General features: G+C 36.3%; 1 protein-coding gene across 4 annotated transcripts in view; it reads left to right on the top strand.

Annotated features, from left to right (window-relative positions):
• MIB1 (MIB E3 ubiquitin protein ligase 1) overlaps window positions 1-19643 on the top strand; it is an 81942-nt gene extending 62299 nt beyond the window's left edge. For 2 of the 4 annotated variants that reach the window (XM_042797924.1, XM_042797922.1), the window contains exons 16-21: window positions 3270-3451; window positions 4733-4925; window positions 6388-6466; window positions 7977-8090; window positions 9133-9233; window positions 14448-19643. In XM_042797924.1, the coding sequence (XP_042653858.1) occupies window positions 3270-3451; window positions 4733-4925; window positions 6388-6466; window positions 7977-8090; window positions 9133-9233; window positions 14448-14588 (810 nt within the window). In that variant the 3' untranslated portion in view covers window positions 14589-19643. Of the gene's footprint in view, window positions 1-3269; window positions 3452-4732; window positions 4926-6387; window positions 6467-7976; window positions 8091-9132; window positions 9234-11471; window positions 12387-14447 lie in introns of those variants that run through there. The other 2 variants (XM_042797923.1, XM_042797925.1) reach the window with 2 other exon arrangements.
• Window positions 19644-20353: the final 710 nt, after the last annotated feature.

Below are 20353 nucleotides of genomic sequence, written 5' to 3'. Positions count from 1 at the left end.
CCAGATTTCTTTAGCTTATGTGATACCAAGTCTGTTATGTAAATCTCTAGTACTTTAGAGCTCATTTTTGCTTGGCTAAATTTTAATTAACTTTGGACTGCTGTCTTGAAGATGACAACCTACTGAGCCCTGTAGGGTGCCTCTTTGTAGCCTTTCAACTAATAATGATTTATTTTTTTTTTCCATTTAATAAACTGAAAAAGAACAAAAATTTCACTTGCAGGATTTCAGATATTTTTCGTATTTGGTGAGGTTAGTTGGACAGCAACTTCATTGAAATTCTACAATTTGTTACTTTTTGCTTTAAGCATAGTTTAAAAAATGAAACAATACTTTTTACTGATATCGTGAACTTATTTCATAAGTGGAATTATATGGAATGAATTCTTGAGCATTGATTTTTTTAGTAGTTCCTTCTGAATGTCAACATAAAGCTGTTGTAATACCTAAAACAATTTTTATTGTGTTTCTTCAAGTTGTTTTTTGATAGACTATTTAAAATGCATATAGGGAACAATCTTGATAGTAGACAAGGCCCTACACATTTTGGGTATCAATCTGTGTTCGAGTGCTATGAGCAGTGAACCCCATTTCTTTAAATAATTTAGAAGTTTTTCATCTAACGCATTGTGATGCTTATACAGCTGGAAGAAGAAGAAATTTTCTGAAGTACAGTCCCTACCACCACAAAAATGTCATTTCGGTTGCTTTATTTACAGATGCAGTGTTCCTTGGTGTAGGGTAGTTTTTATCCTAAATAAATGTGTTATTCCTCAGGCTCATTTACTGTAATTTATATTAATATAGGTATCTTTCAGACTCTTAAAATGCTTTTAACATTCAAAATGATGTCGCTGCCTAAATCCTAACTTAAAAGAAAGAAACTCTGATGGAAGTCAGTTAGGTATTTACAGCTTCAAAGGTAGCTCAGTAGATAAAATTACTGTTTGTATGGATTACACCAAGACTTCTCCCTCACGGGTGAATTGGCTGGGACTGGTTTGTGTTGATGCATCTCAGGTCTAGAACCTCATCTCAGAGGAGGTTTGCTGCAGCCATACTAGGCACTAAGACATAATGGGGGGTTTTGTGCATAGGTTGTTGGCTTTTTTTTTTTTTCCCATTCTGCATGCCTGAAATGTTTCGGAGTACTAGAGAAGTGTCATGAGATGCAATGTTGTCCTGGTGTTTTCAAAGCATACAGTGTGCAGAGGCCTTTTAAGACTCAAGATTTTCTTGAATAATGCTGATGACTGATCCAGATGGAGGAGTCTTGGCATAGTGTATATCCACACCAAGTGAATCAAATGATCTCTGTTTGATTTTCCTCTTGGAGACACACTAGCTGTTTTGTTCCAGAACAGGTTAGAGCCCATAAGGTGCAAATGTGGATGATGAGAACTATTGTCCCAGCATTTGTTCAGTGTAGGCATGCCTTCAAAAATGTCTACTTTACCAACCTCAGAGCAAACCAGCTTTCACTGGGCGTTGAGCTATGTTGGCTGGATCACTGGCATGGTCCAAGGTGCTTGGACTGAAGCTAGATAAAATCTGCTTCACTGGAGCCAGTGCTATAACTGAGGTACAGAGAGATGGCCTGAGTTTATAAACAAAAATGTTCTGTGATCTGAACATCACAAAACAATTTCTGTCTATAACTTACTGATTTTGTGGTATGAAGTCTTTCAAGTTGTACTGTTCTTACCTGGTCATAGGGAAGAATGCAGGACTATGAGTATCTGTGAATTCATGAAGTGTCCTTCAGGAGTCTTGTAGCACGTCAGTAATACTTACTGATGTAAGAACTCCAAAGTAGAAAAAACCTTACAGACTGAGGTTTAAAAGAATTGCTTTCCTAGGAAACTGGGTGGCTGTATGATGAGGAGGATGATCTTGCAGTTACCAAAGTAGGGTAAAGACTTCTAAAACATACTTCACGTGCTGCAAGACATGGACCCAAACCAGGCTGCTTTCTTCAGAAGTCACCACTGAGGAGTGGGGAAATAACTAGAGGGTTTTCGAAAACTGTTTTGTTTGTAGTTCAAACTTCAAGATACACAGTCTTTAGGGCTGCAGTGACAGATACCTGGTATTTGAAATTAATTCCTGTATGCTGTTGTGTCTAAAATAGCACATCTTCTTCTTTAAATACAAAATGATTGTTAATCCAGCCAAAATGACTTCATTTTTAAGGGTGATACTTGACACTCAGCTTCTAGAAGACTAGCTGCAGGTATAGATTGTAGAAACTTGAAGTGACATAGAAAGATGCGCTTCAGTCAAGTTGGGCACTTAAATCAATTAATGGGAAAGGTGCATTCAGAATCCTGCCACTATCTTAGTGTCAAAGCCTTCATAATTCTGGAATTCAGCACTTAAAACTTGTTGAATTGGAGTTGTCCCAGCTGTGCCAAAGCTGTTCCTTTGAATATAGTCTAGTGTAGTTTGCTGAGGGATTCTTAGTGGTGCCAGCAGTTTCATGTTATATGTAGCATTTTATCTGATCAAGCTTTAATACAAAAAGATGTTGGGAGCAGGCCCAGAATGCTCCCAAGAAGGTGAATCCCTCGCCTTGCTGGGCCATGTCCAGTGAGCCTTATCTCTTCATTTTTCTGACTGGCCCCGTGAATGGTGCGTAATAGGTACACTAATACAGAAATACACTAATAGTTGTAAAAGGACATAGGAGCATTATGTGATTAGGACAGAAAGACAGGTATGTGAGTTTAAATGCCTGCAGGCTGAGAAGGCAACTAAAATCAAGTCTTTCTTGGGCAGGACCTTTAATTGCTAAACTAAAAATAAGCGTGCATTTGTTTCCCTGCCCAGCTCTGTTTTCAGTCCAGGTGTGGTGGTAGTAGCATTTTGTTTGAACTCCGCAATTTCAGTATACTTCGAGTGTATTCTGAATACATCCACTGGGACTTTGCCTTATACAGTGTTTATATATAAGGACAGCCACTTTACAAGTGAGTATGGATGTGCAGGAGATTGAGTGCTTCAATAGCTGAACTATTCCTTGCTGAATTTTAGTTCCTTAAATGAAAGTTGAGTATAGCTGACTCAAAATTAAGCAACCATATGATTGTTTTGATTTTAGTTCTAGAGGTGGTTCCTTGGGCTTACAGAATTTATACATATGTGTATATATATATATATGTGTGTGTGTGTATGTGCATGTGCGCATGTCACGTAGTTTTCCTTTAGCCAGACTATTTCTAACTGTTTAGAGAGTCTCTCAAGTTGCTTATGTATTTGTTTTCTTCCAGTTAATAATGGGACTTGGCACTCAGGGAGCAGAGAAGAAGAGTGCAGCATCTATTGCCTGCTTCCTGGCAGCCAACGGAGCTGACCTCAGCATTCGTAATAAGAAGGGTCAGTCACCTCTTGATCTCTGCCCTGATCCTAGTCTCTGCAAAGCACTGGCTAAATGTCACAAAGAAAAAGTCAGGTTTGTATATTCATAAAATATGCAGTTTCCAAATCTCTGCTTTCTCTAGATTAACTGATGTATATGAAACATTGTGCCTTTATTACCAGTAGTGTTAAAACACACAATCTTAGTCTTGACTTTCAGTTAATTGTTTATTTTCTGTGGTACATTGAATGCTATTTACAGATGCATTGGTTGAAACTTACACAAGTCTTACAGGACTTTCATACATGTTAATACGGGAAGGAGAAGAATGGGGAGATGGCAACATGCAGGTGGAGTTTGATAGAACTTCAATCCCAGAAAAGCAGGGGAGGGGGAAATCAGTGAAAGAATAACTAAACATTGCGGCAAGTTGCCCAGGGAGGTTGTGAGATCTCTGTCCATGCAAGTTTTGAAGACTGGGATGGGCAAAGCCCAGTATAACCTGATGTGAATTCAGTGTTGACACTGCTTTGAGCATGTGACTTCCTGAGTACCTGTCAACCCGCATGATTGTATGATCCTGTAAAAAGAGGAGGAAGGGATAGGTCTGATGTTTCAGAAGCACTTCTCGAGGAATTATGATTTCAGTGAAATGTCATGTTATCAAGTGCATGCAATTTGAGAAGTTTCAGCTTGCTGCTTGTCCTACTTGGTTTACATGATTGTCGTCCTTAATTTCTGTATGGAAATCAACAATGTACTTTCAAAATCTCATGAAGAGAGACTGTTTTTGTCAATCCTGCCCTGGTGTGTAAGGTTCTTATTTAGTCTTTCTGTCCGTGTCTGTCCATCTGTCTCTGCCTCATCCCTGTGCTGTTCTTTCTCACCTTTTATGGACTTGTGAGGCCCGTAGGAGTGAGTTGGTTGGGTTCAACGTGCGCTCCCTCTGCTGGGTGAGCAGCAGCATAGGACACAGTTCCGAGGTGAAGTCACTGTGGGAGTTTGGGAGGTTCTTTTGCAAGCCTGTCATTTGCTAAGTATTGGAAGTATATTCAAGGTTAAGGTGTTAAGATGTGCAGTTATGAATCTACAGGGTATGACTCTATTAATAAAGTAAATTCTTAGGATGGGAGGGAAGTGTTTTTTACACTCAAGAGTTGCTATTCTAACTTGTGTGCCCTGTTTCTACGCAATGTCTTATCTGAGAATGTGACCTTGCACTCTGGTGTCAACTGTGTGTTTGGGAAGGTGCAGTTTGGAATGCTTTATGATGCCTGAATGCATAGGAGTATATAGATAAACATCCAATTGATGTGCCTTTTAAATTAAGAATTTTAAAAATTCTTTAAGCTTGACTGCAAGGTTTCTTTGTAGTGGTCAGGTTGGTTCCCGAAGTCCATCTATGATCAACAATGATTCTGAAACCTTAGAAGAATGTATGGTGTGTTCAGACATGAAGAGGGATACTCTGTTTGGCCCATGTGGACACATTGCCACGTGTTCCCTGTGCTCACCACGGGTGAAAAAATGCCTCATCTGTAAAGAACAAGTTCAGTCTAGGACAAAGGTAAAAATTCAAAAGTTTATTGGTTTTCTTTCTGTTTTTAATGGAAAAGTAAAAAGAATATGAGGGAAAAGGTGATATTTTAAGCGGTATTTTGCCTTACAGATGTCTCACTGGATGAAATTAATTTTGCATTGTAATAGTATCTTGTCCCAACATTGTACGTTGCTCTTTTCTGTTTGCCAGTACTCATGTTCTACCTGCCCCTAAGTCTCTTCTCACCTTGCAATGCCTTTATTGTTCAGGTTCTCAGAGTTCCTCATACAGTAACCTGAGGATGCTTTATTTACATAGATACTATTGCCCTCATCCCCTGTGGTATTTTTTTTTCTGTGTTAAGATAAATTCTTGCTTTTCCTGAAGTATAGTTTCTTTCAGTAACATTCAGTTCTGAGTTCTTTTATTCCTTAGGACTGCTTGGAAAGATGATTTGCCTGTAAACTGAGTTAGTTAATATGTGCTTGTTTCTGAAGTTAATAATTACTTTCAGCTTCCACCTTCTCTTTCCTTGGAATCAAAAATGTCATTATGCTGTCTGTCTTCTTCAGAGTATCAACCAGTTGTGCCCTGTTTTGGGGACCTAATCCCAGTAAGGTCCTCAGGTTTCTCAAATGATTGCTCCTAAGTATTTGTGACTGTATGGGTGCATCCCTGTTGTTTTTCTGTTTGAGTATTCTTTTATTCCCCATAACCACAAAGTCTTGTCCTCCTGTTGCTATTTGGCTGTTTTTTTTTTAAAAAAAAAAAGTTAACTTAGAGTAAGCTCCTTTTCTCTAGACTTCCTTCATAGTCAGTGAAAAGGATCTGCCACTGAGTGAATCAGAGCACTTCTGCTTCCCTTCATCCATCTAAGGAGGCTAATCTATGGAAATCAGCTTTTCTAGGTGAAAACAAACCTTTGTGGATAACCTTCCTTTCATTTCTTTTGCCACATTAGAATGAGAGAGTGGAATATCTGTTCAATACTTCTCTTTTACTCTTCTATATAAAAACTTACAGTAATTTTGCAGATCAAGGCTAAGAAATTAATGAACCTGGACAACAGTTCTATGAACTGGAAGAGGTGGTCCAGGCCAGTATGAATCGAGTGGTATATGGTGTCACACTGTATATACAGTTCATCATATTAAAGGGCTTGAGAAACCCTAACACAGAATATTAAAACAGATTACTATAAAAGTCTCTTATAAGTGAATTTCATAGAATCATAGAATAGTTTGGGTTGGAGAGGACCTTTAAAGTTAGTCATCTAGTCCAACCACCCTGCAGTGAGCAAGGACATCTTCAACTTGATAGGTTGCTTAGAGCATCCAACCTGACCTTGAATGTTTCCAGGGATGGGGCACCTACCACCTCTCTGGGCTCCTTAAAGTCCACATGCTTTGCCAAAGAGAGCATAAAAGCAAATTAATGTAGAGAACAGGACATAACGTTTTCTTACACGTGCATTTATTGTTCTTTACAGATTGAAGAATGTGTAGTATGTTCAGACAAAAAGGCAGCAGTGCTTTTCCAGCCTTGTGGCCATATGTGTGCCTGTGAGAGTAAGTAAACTTGATGGGAGTTATTTTTTTAAGTAATCGTGAAACAGTGTTTTTAATCAGATTGCTAAAAACTCATTAATAATCTGACTTCAGGTCCAATTTACTTGATAGTCTGGTGTGGTAGTCAGAGTTTTGTCATTATTTGGCATGTTGATAATGAAATAATTGGAGGTCAGACTGGAGGTTTTCAGAAATTCAGAAAGCAAATGCTTTTCCATCTGAATTATTAATTGTGAGTAGGTTTGCTCAGATGATAGAAGCCTACTGTATATCATCAAAACTTTTATGAAGTAATTAGAATTAATGTTATTGCTGCTTTGCAGATTTTTTTTTATTCAGATATACAAATGTTTTTTTAAAAAAACGTTGTACATAAATAATTAATATGCTTTATTACTTATCTACAGGTTTTCACAAGGGCTATATTTTTTTCTAGAAGACTTATCATACATCTTTGCAAAGAGTATCAGTTATGATTCCCTCTTATTTACCTTCTGTAGCAAAAAAGACATAGGAGATCCCCAGATTTTGGGGGGGGATTGATAATATGTGGATGAGAATGCAGCCATCACCACCTCACTAGGCATTTAAGGGCTTTGTTGAAGGGTCATTTGCCTAGAAGAGATCAGTCCTTGTTGCTGAGGATCTACATAAGTAACTGCCTAGTTGGTCTCGCTAAAGAAGTCTGGTTTCTTCCTCTGTTCTGGCTGAGACACCTGACATTGAATCACTGACTTCATAGTTATTCTGACCTGGCCTCTTTCACTGTCTGCAGTCGAAAGATGATGATAGAAGTTTTTTTGATTAGTTTCCCAGGAAAGGACAGCAAAACAATTGATTGCTGTGGTGAAGGATTTCATCAGTGCAATACACATCACCAAGTCTGAGCTGTGACAAGGACAGCGAAAGGTTTAACAGATGTAGATGGTTTCTTTCCTTCTTCAAGCAGGATGAGAGAGTCTTCAAGTTTGTGTAGTTTATACGATCCACTCTGATTCACAGTAACCTTCGGCATTTATGAGATATAATCATTTGCCTTTTGTAGAAGAATTACAGCCTCCCTTTTAGGATTATATCAAAAGATAGAGGTTTAGGGGTAAGGAGCCACACCTGTTTGCCCCTGCAACGTTAGGACAGTAAGTGAGATCCTTTGTTCTAAAGGAGAGAGGATGTAGTCAAGAGAAGCTCTGGTCTCAAATGTGTGTGATTTTACTTTTTTAACTTCTCTAATTCTCGTCAAATAGACATCCATTTAGAGAAAGAGGAAGCTGCTCACTTGAAATATGTTAAAAGAAGATAAACAGAATGTTTACTTTGAATCTCAAACAAGACACTGTTTATAGGTGTGATTTGCAGAAAATGATGTGAAGGTGAACACAAGTAGCTATTTGTATTACAAACATTTATTATGGCATTGCTATATAGTTACTGTGAATAACCAAGCTCATGTACAGGAAAGGAGAAAAATGAAATATCCGGATTCAGTTGATATATTTCTCTGTCCTCTCAGACTGTGCAAGCTTAATGAAGAAATGTGTACAGTGTCGGGCAGTGGTTGAGCGAAGAGTGCCTTTCATAATGTGCTGCGGAGGGAAAGGTACAGAAGATACCACTGATGATATTTGTGAGTGACTCCAAAACCCATACTCTTTCACATTCCCCCACCAGCTTCTTGTTATCATTCTTTTAAATGATCACTTTAAAGAAAAGTTTAATAAAAATAGTGTTAAGCCAGGTATATATTTGCTGTTCCTACATTAATATCAGCAGGTGTGATGGTATCACCAGTCATTACACTGAAGGATTGCTTCCAGCATCCAGAGTAAAAGCTGAAACATGTATGACTTCCCAGAACTCTCTGGCTGATAAAGGAATGGTAAATACTTTGTTTCTAGGTACAAGCAACTTTCATGACGGATTGTTCAGTTTTACATCTCCTGCTTTGGCTAGTTTTTAAACTTCTTGTGACTTCTCTGAATAATTTCTATTAATTATTTGTATTTACTCTTGTGTGTGTGTGCGTGTGGTATGCTGTGTTTGAATTGAGTTTCTGTGAATTGGGATATGAAGTCATTCTTGTCATACTGTTCTTAAGTAGGTAAATATAAGAATAATCCTTAAAATCAGGTTTTTAATACTCACACGGGAAATTTAAAATTTGTTATTTGAAATACTTCTCAATTTTTGTTTCTTACAGTAACATTGCTTCCCTGATCAAATACAGGTATATTATCTGAGCTTGTTCAAATTTTGAACAAGCGACTTCCAAGACCCTTGTGCAGTTTTGAACTCCAAATAGATAGGCTGTGTAGAAAAAAAAAAAGTCTTTTCAGTGTGAAAGAATTTAGCTTTATTTTTTAGATGTGTAAAAAATTTACGGTGGGAATTTCACTGCCAAATAAGAACTCCAAGAACACTAAGCGGCTACAGGCATTTTGAGCATCATTACTGAAGAAATATTTGTCAAGCAGTGTTGCCACTAAACTCAAATAAGTTCTTTATAAATTGAGCTGCAGTGATGTCATAGTGAATTTAATTAGATTATCAACTATGTTTGAGTAACATTTCAGGTAATTGAAAAATTGTTGTTAGTACACTGGAAATCATTATTCCTGTTTCATCAGATTGATATATAATAACATGTCTTTATTTTCTTTAATTTACAGCAAGTGGAAACATTCCAGTTTTGCAGAAAGACAAAGACAACACCAATGTCAATGCAGATGTACAGAAGCTGCAGCAACAGTTACAAGACATCAAGGAACAGGTAAAAGTGCTGGATAAAAATTCTTTGGACCACTAAAATTGAAAAAACAATGCATCTTTTGTTACTTAAAACAAAATGACCTGTTGAAGTGCTTCAATTCTTAAATTTTAGTTAAATAACGAATATTTTTTGTGTGTGATGTGGCTTGTATGTCTTCTGTGTACAGGTTTAAAAACAAACTAATCGAGTGGCTGTGTTTGATAATCCATCTATTGAAGTATCTGTGTTGGTGTGACTAAAAAAGGATGTTCTGCCCTGTCAATATGTTTACTCTGCCTGTTTAGCTGACCTGAATGTATAGGTACAACAGAAGCTGTTTTCATGAAACAGTGTTAAAAGTAGATATTCTTTGCTATTCTGTATCTACCTGAATCTTCACTTGTCTGTTTATGAATTGCCTTTGAACAATGGCTGGAAGTTGCCTGTCGTATGAAGGCTATAGTTTATGTACTCTGCAAAAAATTGTGAGGTTTCAGTACTTTCGAAGAACTGTATATGTAATTTGAATATTTGGAATGTAAATTACAAAGTTGGTCTGTTGTAATTATGCATAGCGTTTGCAGGATGAAATTTATACAAATTGACACTATGTCAATTTGAGATTATACTGATTGCTCATTGGTTAAGTTAAATGTAATTTAGACATGTAATGATAGTTCAGATATCTGACAGTTACCTATTTAAATTGTTACATCTGTAAGTCTAGTTCTGTTAGAAGCGCTTAAGTAGTTGTCTACATGCAGAACTTTCCTGTGTTAAACTACTAAATTGTTTCCTTGCTTTTCCATCTGAACAAAGAAAAACTTGATTTTGAGACGTTTTTCTCAGTGAAGGACCTGGGGTTTCTGACTGTTGCATACACTTTCTTAGAACCCTGACAATGTGATTTTTGCCTTCCCCATGTATAACACGATTGGAAGAGACTTTTCATGGATACAGGAAACAGATGAGCGTTCTTACTGTATTACTTGCCTTTTCCTCTTGTAGGCTTATACAGCAGTCAGTAATACTTCAGTGATGGCAGCATTGCAGTTAGTTCTGGTAGTTGTTGCTCTCAGCTGTTCTTGTGTGTGAAAGCTAAGACTCAGGTGATTTGGTCACCAGTTTTAAGGCCCATATCTCTAAATGCCTTAAATCTGGGAGCTGATATGCTGTCAAGTTTTAACCTCAGTTGCATGTCTGTGAAGAGCTGTTCTTGTTGTGTGGGGACTGGGCCAACACCCCAGTAATGGAAATTCAAATATCCAATTCCACACAGATTCCTTTGTAGTTTTTGCCTGTAAAATGCAGATTAAAAATCTTAATTTGAAAAATGCATATCTGTCCTGATGTTAATATTGGGAGTGCCTAGGTATCTCTGACTTCTTACATCTACTGTTTAGCTCCCAGTTTACTCTTTAACAGTGGATAAAAAGAATAAGGTTACAGCTTTAACAGTTAAAATTGTATATGCAAAACATGCAGATGAATGCTTAAATGCAGGGAATTATTTTCTTTAGATGTATTTTTTTCTTGTCACTCTATTTTAGGAGTTTTTTATAAAAGATTGGAGTTCTGTTTGGGTATGCTAGTACTCTTAGGTATAGGGACATGGAAGAAAAACTACTTTATGTTACAGTTTTTCTTCTTGATTAGATGTGGTCTAAGGAAAACCGAAAAAAACTCAGGTGCTCTTTTATTCATAGCAATTTTGTCTTACCTTTTGAGATTTGCTAGCCAGAAGCTTTCTAACCTCAGAAAGCTATGCTGTATTAGGGAGAAGAGAATAATTGCTTTATATATGTCATTTCCTGCATGTATTTTCTAATTTCCATATTTGCAGTAGTAAGAAAGCTCTAATACTAGAATGCTTTGAGAATTTAAGTGCACTCTTTTGCTTTGAAATGCCCTTTTGTCCAATCATCTATTTTAAATCAGTATAACACTGAAGATTGTTCAGTGCCTCTGACTAGAAAGAGGTGGTTCTGGTTGTTCTTGTGTGGATCTTGGTTTGAGACTCTTTCATGTTTTCCTTAGTGTCTTTTCTGCTTAGTCTTGTGACAGGGCAGGTTGTGGATCATACTTGTGAGTAGCAAGTTGGATTTGATTAAAAAGCATGATCTCATATTTTAAATTTGTGCTTGAAATGATGCACAGCATTCCACTACAATTGTGTATTCTTTTGATTTGTGCTTTAACAGTTCAGTCTTCATGTTACAGTGATATTTTTGTACTTAAAATTAATTTGTTCTCTTTCAGCAGGTATAATCCTATGTTTCAACTCATACCTTCAATGATAATCTAATATGTTAGTGCAGCAAGCTTTTAAAACCATTTCTGGTGCCAAGCAGAAGTGATGCTGATGTCAACAGAATCTCCCACATCTGATGACCACACCATTCTTCAGGGATTCCCTGAATGTGAACCCTTTTGACTGTAATTGAAATACCTTCACTCCATTTCATACATAATCACCATCATCTGTCTTAATATCTTATGTATGTTCCTTCACCATACTTACATCACTTTCTTTCTCCTTAAAAATAAATTTATTTTGTCACTGTGCACCTGTATATTGTTGGAAAAACTGTTTTTAGTAATGAGGAATTGCCGTTTCAAGCAGTTTAAAACACCTTGTTAGTGGTAAAAATTGATTTGAATTGCAAACCCAGTTATACTTAAAGATACGATGAGCACTTTTTCAGACTACTTTTACTTATCCAAAAAGTAATTCTCACATAAAACAGGTATAGTGCCTTTTTATACCATTTGTTTTCCTTTGAAAGATGGGAGTCAAATGTTTCATGAAGATCAAAGTAGAGTGTGGTTTCACACAGAGAGCGTTCTAACAAACTAATAGTACAATGGAAACATATACTGTTTATTTCCTGCTGCTGTGGCACAAATTGGGTATAAGGCATGCAGTGAACTTTCTTCCACTGTAAAAGTGCATATAAGCTGGTGGTTAAGTAATGAATGCCCCTTGAAAGTTGGGTAAAACTCAGTTATTTGGACTTGCATTCAACTGGGAAACTGATGAACTAATCAAGAAAATGCTTGCCAGAATAGAATTGCATTGCAAACAGGAAGTTTGGTGGTTCCTGCCAGCTGAATTCTCCTACTATGTGAAGTAACTTAAATGTTAAAATAGTATCACATTAAGAAATTAAACAGCTAATGTATTTTAGATACTCTGCATTTGTATTAAGCAGGAGAAACTGGGTAATTTTCTGCAATTGTATGCAGCATTAGCAAAGATCTATAAAATGAAAGCATTAGTATTTCTGTGCTTCACTGAATGAAATAATCAAAATTAATGGTGTTTGAGCAGATTTAATTTTTTATTATTTCTGAGTCCCTTGAGCGATGTTTTAATTTTCAGATGATGGTGTGGCATCTGGACAGAAACAGATCTGTGTAACTTCAGTAACTCTGACATTATATTTAGGCACCAAAGCAAATAATTAAGCTAAAAGCATAGAACAAATGCTACAAGTTTTTTCTCCAAAGATAAGACTCAGGTTTGCTTTGCCAGTCCTTTATCAAAGGGCATCGTGTCATTGCTATCAGGTTATAGACACTTGTCAGAGAACCGCTATATATTCTTTGGAAATGGCAGTTCTGTTGATACTTGAAGACTAGGTTACTGGAGGAAAAATGCTCTAACTGTCCTATTGGGATGTGAAGGCGATGACTTGGTGTGAATGGATAAATGAACAGGACTGACTGACAGTTGGTCTTTTGAAAATTTTTAGTTTGAGAGTATTCTGTTATAGTACTGTGAAAATTCTGACAATGAATGAAGGTAGGCAAGGAAGAATGAAGGGGTTTTTTTAAACATAAATTGACATAAGGTCTTTTCTGGAACTTTTACATTCCTGATAGCCTGTTATACTGGTATCCCAAAGATTAAAATAGGCATTTGCCAATTCCATGCCAATTTAAACTCTGTAAACAGGCTGCTAGTGGATTTTTTTGGTCTTCAACTAAGCTATCCACCCTAGGAACTAATGCCTATTCATTCCATAGAAGGTATGCTTTAAGGTTATACTGAAGAGGGTTCCTGCTATAGATTCCCTCTCTCACGAGATAAACAAACTGAAGTAAACCCCAACTCATTATTATGGAAACAAGCCACAGGTGCAGGCTGGTGATAAAATGAATTTGCATTTGAAATATGAGTCCTGTCAGTATTTCATATTATATACGAGATCAACATTTATAAGTGTTAGATGTGAGTAGTGTGTCTCAGATCTGAGGACATTTTAGAGTTAATTTGTTGGACTACATAATGGTCTTAACAATTATAATCTGTTATAACATCTATTCATTTACTAACCTTTGATAAAATGTGATAAATGAAATCTTAATATGGCTGCAATATGTTTATGGTGAAGGAACATGCCTTACCAAAACTTCAACTTCTGCATGTGACAAAAGGTGAAGAACATTGTTCCTTAGTGGCTTGGTACAAAATGAACTTTGCTATTAAGAACTTTTAGATCTTTTTTGGTCGTTGGCTGTCACTTTAATGTTCAGCAATTAAAACTGATTTTAAAAGTTTGCTGTGCTACTGTTATGACTGAAGGTCACAGATTTATTAAATTGTTCTTCATTTGAAACTTGAGGTGTTCTTTTGGTTGAAAATCTAGATAACTTCCATGAACAAAGCCTAGAATTACCAGCACTGAATCTTTATGTATAATACTGATTATCCAGCATTTTTATTACTTCTGCGTGTGTTCAGTGCTTGGTGTTTAAAGGTAAGTATATGAATGACTGGGTAGCTTGAGAAGAAATTGATAAATCATTACCCAAGCATTGCACACATAAAGCTGTTTGTGGTGTTTGTTGATTGGAAGATTCTGCGACATAAAGGGGAAGCTGCTGGCAAATGTCTTAATGTTGCAAACTTGGGTAATGGTATTGAAAATGCAATGTCAGCCTGCTACTGGATTGTCTTATGTAAAGGGATCATATCAGGAAAAAAGCTAGATAGTGGGGGGTTTTTGTCATGATGGGGTAGGAAAAGCCCAAATATTTTAAGTCAATGTGAAGTAAAAACGTGATTTAAAAAAAATACTTAAGTTAGTGGCTACCTGGGTTATACTATGGCAATGATCTGCTATGCTTAAGAGGCATATTTATTGTTAAATTTCCATAATTTGTATATTGCATATTTGATACTGTATCACTACTGCCATTGACTGTGTAACCTGTCAAAATCTTTTACAGACTATGTGTCCTGTCTGTTTGGATCGTCTGAAGAACATGATCTTTCTTTGTGGCCATGGAACATGTCAACTCTGTGGAGACCGAATGAGTGAATGCCCTATATGCCGCAAGGCAATTGAACGAAGAATCCTTTTGTATTAAGTAGTAGAACCAGTGTATTTTATTAGCTTATGAAATAGTAAGGACATTTTGATGATTTAAATCTCCATGAGTTTGAAAGGCAGTAAAGGGTTCTAGTGAAAACATTTCTAATACTGTAGGACAGGTTCATTACATAGTAATTGTTTAAAGACTGTGAACGCACCAAATAAGAGAACACTATGTGAGCAGTCAGCTTTTAGCTTTACTCTTAAACATCTAAGCCTGAAGCTAATGTAAAGCAGTTGTTTGGTTTGGGTTTTGGTTTGTTTGTTTTTTTTTTTTTTCATTTTATTTCTGTCTTCTTCCCCTTAAAGCTTAAAGGGACAATCTTGTTTTGGTTTCGTTCATGTTTTTTAATGTATTTATCAGGTGTCAAGTGATGTAAGGGGCTTTTTTATATTGTCACTTCATATCATATATAAGCATTTAGGATTTTGGGGGGTTTATGCTTTTCTGGAGAATGTTGAAATTTCCTGTGACAGTTTTGATTCACAATAATTTCTGTCTTGAAATATATGATAATGCAAAATCAATACAAAGTGTATACGCAGTAGTAATAAATATACTATTCCCATAAGATCAGACCTCAAAATACAATACTAATGTAATTCTAACTTTATCACACGCTTTGTTGCTGAGGATGGGTTGGAAAAGGAACAGTAAAAAGAAAAATCTAGGTTAGAAATAGTATGTTCCCAAAACTGCACTTTAGTCTAACAGGTTCAAGCCAATTTAAATAGTGAATTTCTTCATTCTGCTAGCCACATAATTTTGTATGCAATTGCTTTTAACTTGACTGGAAAGGAAAACATTCAAGCAATGGGTCAGTTACCCATTTCAGACGAGTGAATTTGATCAGTTGTAGAACAACATGCATATGTATGTGGGCCATTTATAAAAATTCTGGGTATATGGATTAGTAAAAACTAGAGATTTTGCAAGATTTCCTCTCTTAAATTAGTTTTACTGTCTCCAGGCACAGTGTCAACAGCAGAAGAGATCATTTAATATTGCTTATTCATCTAAGTTGGGTGTTAACACCAGCGTTTATCTGTGAACATTACTGGGTAATATGGCAAATGAAGATATTGCTGACAGAGCAGTGAACTTTGTGAGCCATGCCTAGGTGAGTTGAAGCTGGCTGAAGGAGTTAGCTATCACTGATGCGACAAAGAGGTGTTCCTGACCCCGAAAATGCTACTGTCAGGAACTGCAAACTGTTAAGATTTTGGTAACAAGTACATCCTTCCATCTTTTTGGATGGAAGAAATTATGCTGATACAGGGATCTCCTGTAGCTAAAAGGAATGTGTGCTTACTCCTAAGTGATTTGGCAGTTTTCTGAGTACATAGTCTATGTAGCCCTTTGCCATTGTACAGAGTTCATTTGGATACGCTCTTTCAAAACAATAAAGAAATCCATGCTGGAGTCACTTAGGTGCCTTACTTGCAGCTAAGATTAATTTCTCAGTTCTCGTCGTGTATGTCAAAAATGTGGAAAAGGATAGTTCAGGAGAAGATCCAAGTAAGGATAAAGATGTAAAATTGTGATCACTTCAGATAAAGCGTTCTCAGTCTTTTGAAGCTTACGTTGATATATCTGAATTGTGCAAACCTTGGCAGAAGTCTCAGAAGAATGTTAATAGTAAACTGTGAAGACAGGTGAACTTTTAACCAGTAAGGTTTAAACACTGAATAGTATTTTCCTGGAAACAACTATAGTGTTCTATTTGAAAAACGTATGTAGAGTGGCTTTTAACATAGCAAAGTGATGTCACACACAGCTTTTCTGTAGCCATCTGTAATCCTGCTCCAGAATTGCAAATGTTCATCATTCTTTACTGGACACAATCTCAATCTAGAGTCAATATAGTAGTCTGTTTTATTTTGTATACTAGTAGTCATCTGTTCTCAGATAATCTGTGTATCTGTCTTCACCAACTGAAATAGCCCTCCCTTTTCTTCTTTACTGGGCCTCTATTCTAAAATATCAAAATTTCAAGGAGCTCTGGAAAGTTGTTGATATAAGGCTTTTTTTTCAGTTCAGCATTTCACTATCTCCACTTAAGCTCTGAGTGCACCTGAGTGCTCATTGCAATTTTAATTTGGCCAATATGCATGTCACTATTTATTTTTTTTTCCCTGTAGCATGTTTGGCAGCTGAACTTTCTACAGGAGGCTTCAGTTCCCTGTGAGTCCTCCTCTAAAAATAATTTGACAATGCATTCTGAGTTTTAGCCTGTAATGTTTCAGATTTGTACCTTGGTTTCCTCTGGCTCTGGTAGACATATTTTGAAAATTGTGTCCTGTTTATTCTTCAAGGGGACCTCTATAAACTATTGTCAGCACAAAGGCAGGGTAGATATCTTCTTGATAATGCAGCTCAAAACTGAAACTTTGGTATAGCAGTTGGCATTTTCCTAATTCTTTTTCACTGGAACAAGCCAGAAGTACTTGAAAGTATTTCAACTTAGCATCAGTTGAATAATTCAGCTTATTAACAGGTGAAAGAGCTGTATCTTGTATTGGGAAGGCTACCCAGTGCTTGCCTTTCAAAAAACTTAATGAGGAAAAATGTTTGCAAATCCATTACCATGTATGGAAATAGATATTTAGATTCACACACTATTTTGGGATTCTGATGTAGAAGGTGCACTAGTGTTGTTGAGGTAGCTAGTAAGTTCATTCATTCAATTTAGTCTGGTATAATGTGTGATGTGCAAAGAGCGTGAATGTTTAATTGGATAACACTTAAATAATTGAAGAACGAAAAACAGAAGCTCAGTTGGCAGCCAAAGGGGATCATAAAAAGTAGGAGAGTTGAGGATATGCCATTGTGCCTCTGTCTTCAGCAAAAGATGGAAGTGTAAATCTCATTATTGCCACTATTACTAGGGAACAAAGTGAAAATTAGGGAAGGTGTTTATCTCTAATATAATGTAAAATCATAAAATGTAAGAGTTGCCAGCTTTGTTTATTGTGATTATCCTCCAATATTTAATAGCAGTTTTGAAATTAAATTGAATGAAATATCTCTGTCTGCTTCTTGAAACAGTCAGGAAGGCACCTAATAATATATATTGTTCGAGTGTGATGTATGCTCAGATGTTTAAGTAAAATACTTTTGTTTTTTTTCCTTTTAGTAAAATACATAAACATTCACATCAGTACACAGTGATTTAAAGTATAAAGACAACCTAAGAGGCTAACGGAATATGCTAAATAGTTGTAGCTTCTCGACTTCTGTATAACTATGTTTTGACTTTTTTCCCCAAACCTCCTGTCTGTCACTTACTATACCCCAAGCTCGTATGGCACTTCTCAAAATTTGGGCTATTACTACCTACTTTCTATTTGTTGAAATATTGTGTACTTATCTGTTGGGGATTGGAGGAATCCTTTTTTGCTGAAGTGGATACTGAAAATTACACTGACAAGACAGTAAACAAGTTACTTTGTAAATGGGGAAGTTTGATTAGGACGTGTTGCTCTTAACTTGGACTGGGTGAGGATATAGCATATTTGCACAAGTACTTGTGCCTTGTTAGCATAGTCTTACAATCCATATCTTAGCTTCTTCTAAAGACGTGAAATGGTCTTTTAAAAATAATCTGATTTAAGTAGTTATTGTGTAGATATTTTCTAGAGATGAAGGTTTATGTATGCCTCGTTGTTTTTAGCAGTATTAATTGCAGTTTGTGTAAACACTAAATTGTTTGAAGAAGCTGCTTTGAGCTAGTGGTCTAAGCTTCCTCTACAAAATTAAATGTCAGAAACTTAATTTTACTCTTCCAGTAGCAGCTGGCAAACTGAAGAGCCTGTCCTGTTCTTTGTGCTGCATGGGTCAAGTTTTTGCTTAAAAAAACCCAACAACACTACAACCTAACTTTTAGTAGTGCTACCTCCTTTCTGTCAAAGTACCAAATTCTTTAGTTGTTTTTTGTCTTTGGGAAGAGATGGGGAACACAAAAGTTTTGTTTCGCTTCATGAGTTTTGATGTCTGAATACATTGCGAAGGTGGGTTTTTTTGTTTTTTTTTTTTTAGTGACTGTATAAATTACATACAATCAAAGTGTGTGATGTCCCACAATGTACATTGTGTATCATCCCTGCATAAGTTGCTGGAATTCGAAATACTGTCTTTTTATGCATTTCATAACTTGTTTGTGTTGACAAAGCAAAACTGTTCTCTCCAGAAGTTTGGGTATGTGCCATTTTTTATAGGTAAGCCTGTGGTAAATATGAAAGTTCTGACTCAGGGCTTTTTAACAACTTAAACACGTTCACAGTCTTCTTCAGCACACCTTGGAGAATATTAGAGATTTAATGACTGTACAGTGCCTTGATAGAACTATTGAATGGGCAGCAGCCATAAGAGTCCTTACAGAATGCAAGTATCTTGAATCCAGTTAATGAGTTGATGTTAATATAATTGTAATACCCTTTCCATGGATTTATAAGCTTGTATATACTTTCTGTAAAGGAAAATCAGCAAATTTAGGTGGTGGTAAGCTTTGTGAAAGTTGTTTGATTGTTGCACCAGTCACTGGTGTCTGAAGGGCATAGTATTCAAATATACAGAAGCAGCATTTGTGGCACAGATGGCTGATAAAATGTTCTGTATGTGACATTTTTACTCCGGCCCTGTAAGTGTTTTATAAGAGAGAGAGAAATAATCTGCAACAAATCTGTATGTTTCCATGCCATTTCATAGTTACAAAACCTTTAAGTCTCATTTTGAGCTTCTAGGAAATATTTCGTCCCAAGCTTACTGTCTTTATGAATGCAAACTATTCATATTAGAAAACAGGTTTTACCGAACCACAGGAACATTTTTACTTTTGTTAAAACCAACTTTGTATTTTCAGTAAATTGTAGATTTTGACATGATTGTTTATTGGAGAAATTTAAGGTTGTCTGTGTGAATGTAGTGGATTTCTGTATGCAGATAGCACTATATAATTGCTTTAATTAAAACTGCTTAGCGAGGTCTAAGCTTTTCGAAGGAAATGCTAATGTACTGTATGGTTAATAAAACTTATTATATAAGATGTAACTGAAGTTTTCAAAAGCTTTGATTTAAAAGTGTAATTGGATTGGATTAATACTGATTTTTGTGCACACATCATTGGGAAGGGACTGGTGGCTCATTTGACTTCCTCCTCCGTAGTTGTAATGATGTTAGATGCCACCACAGAATTAGAAAATTGTATGCCTGAACAAATGGTCGGTAACTCTGTCAGTTGTTGGCATACAATGTTTAAAAGCACGCCAGGCTTTCTCAATAAAGTCTGCAATCCAGACTTCAAAAAATTTGGATTCTTTATAATGTATCCCTGAAGAGTGAGTTTGTAGCAACATCAGAAATGCTGTGTGCCTTTGAATCTGCCAGATACTCCAATATTCTTTAAGCAGCACAGTAGAAGTATGAAGGGGGAATTAAGTTGTAACAACAAAAAGGTTGATTTGAAATTTTTATCTATGGTATATATGCAGATTTTTCTGTAAATACGCAGTTCATAATACTGATTAGAGCTGCTGTTAAGTGTGTGTTAGACTCTGGATTTACTTATAATTGAATGGCCTTTACAGCTCTGGCTACATGAATGTCATAATTTGAAAATCTCCTGCCAGATGTAGTAACTCCCATATTCTGAGACAACAGTTCCTGCATTGTAGTTTATACTTCTAGGATTCAATTTTTAATGGATGCATTCAAACGTAATGAAAGGCAACAAAACCAAACAAACTTAATGGCTTAGTGTT

This window comes from Tyto alba, unplaced genomic scaffold (genome assembly GCF_018691265.1).
Source record: "Tyto alba isolate M040663 unplaced genomic scaffold, T.alba_DEE_v4.0 Super-Scaffold_27, whole genome shotgun sequence".
Taxonomy (NCBI): domain Eukaryota; kingdom Metazoa; phylum Chordata; class Aves; order Strigiformes; family Tytonidae; genus Tyto; species Tyto alba.
The sequence above is the reverse complement of the archived record's forward strand: the minus strand, read 5'-3'. Positions and strand labels throughout refer to the sequence as shown.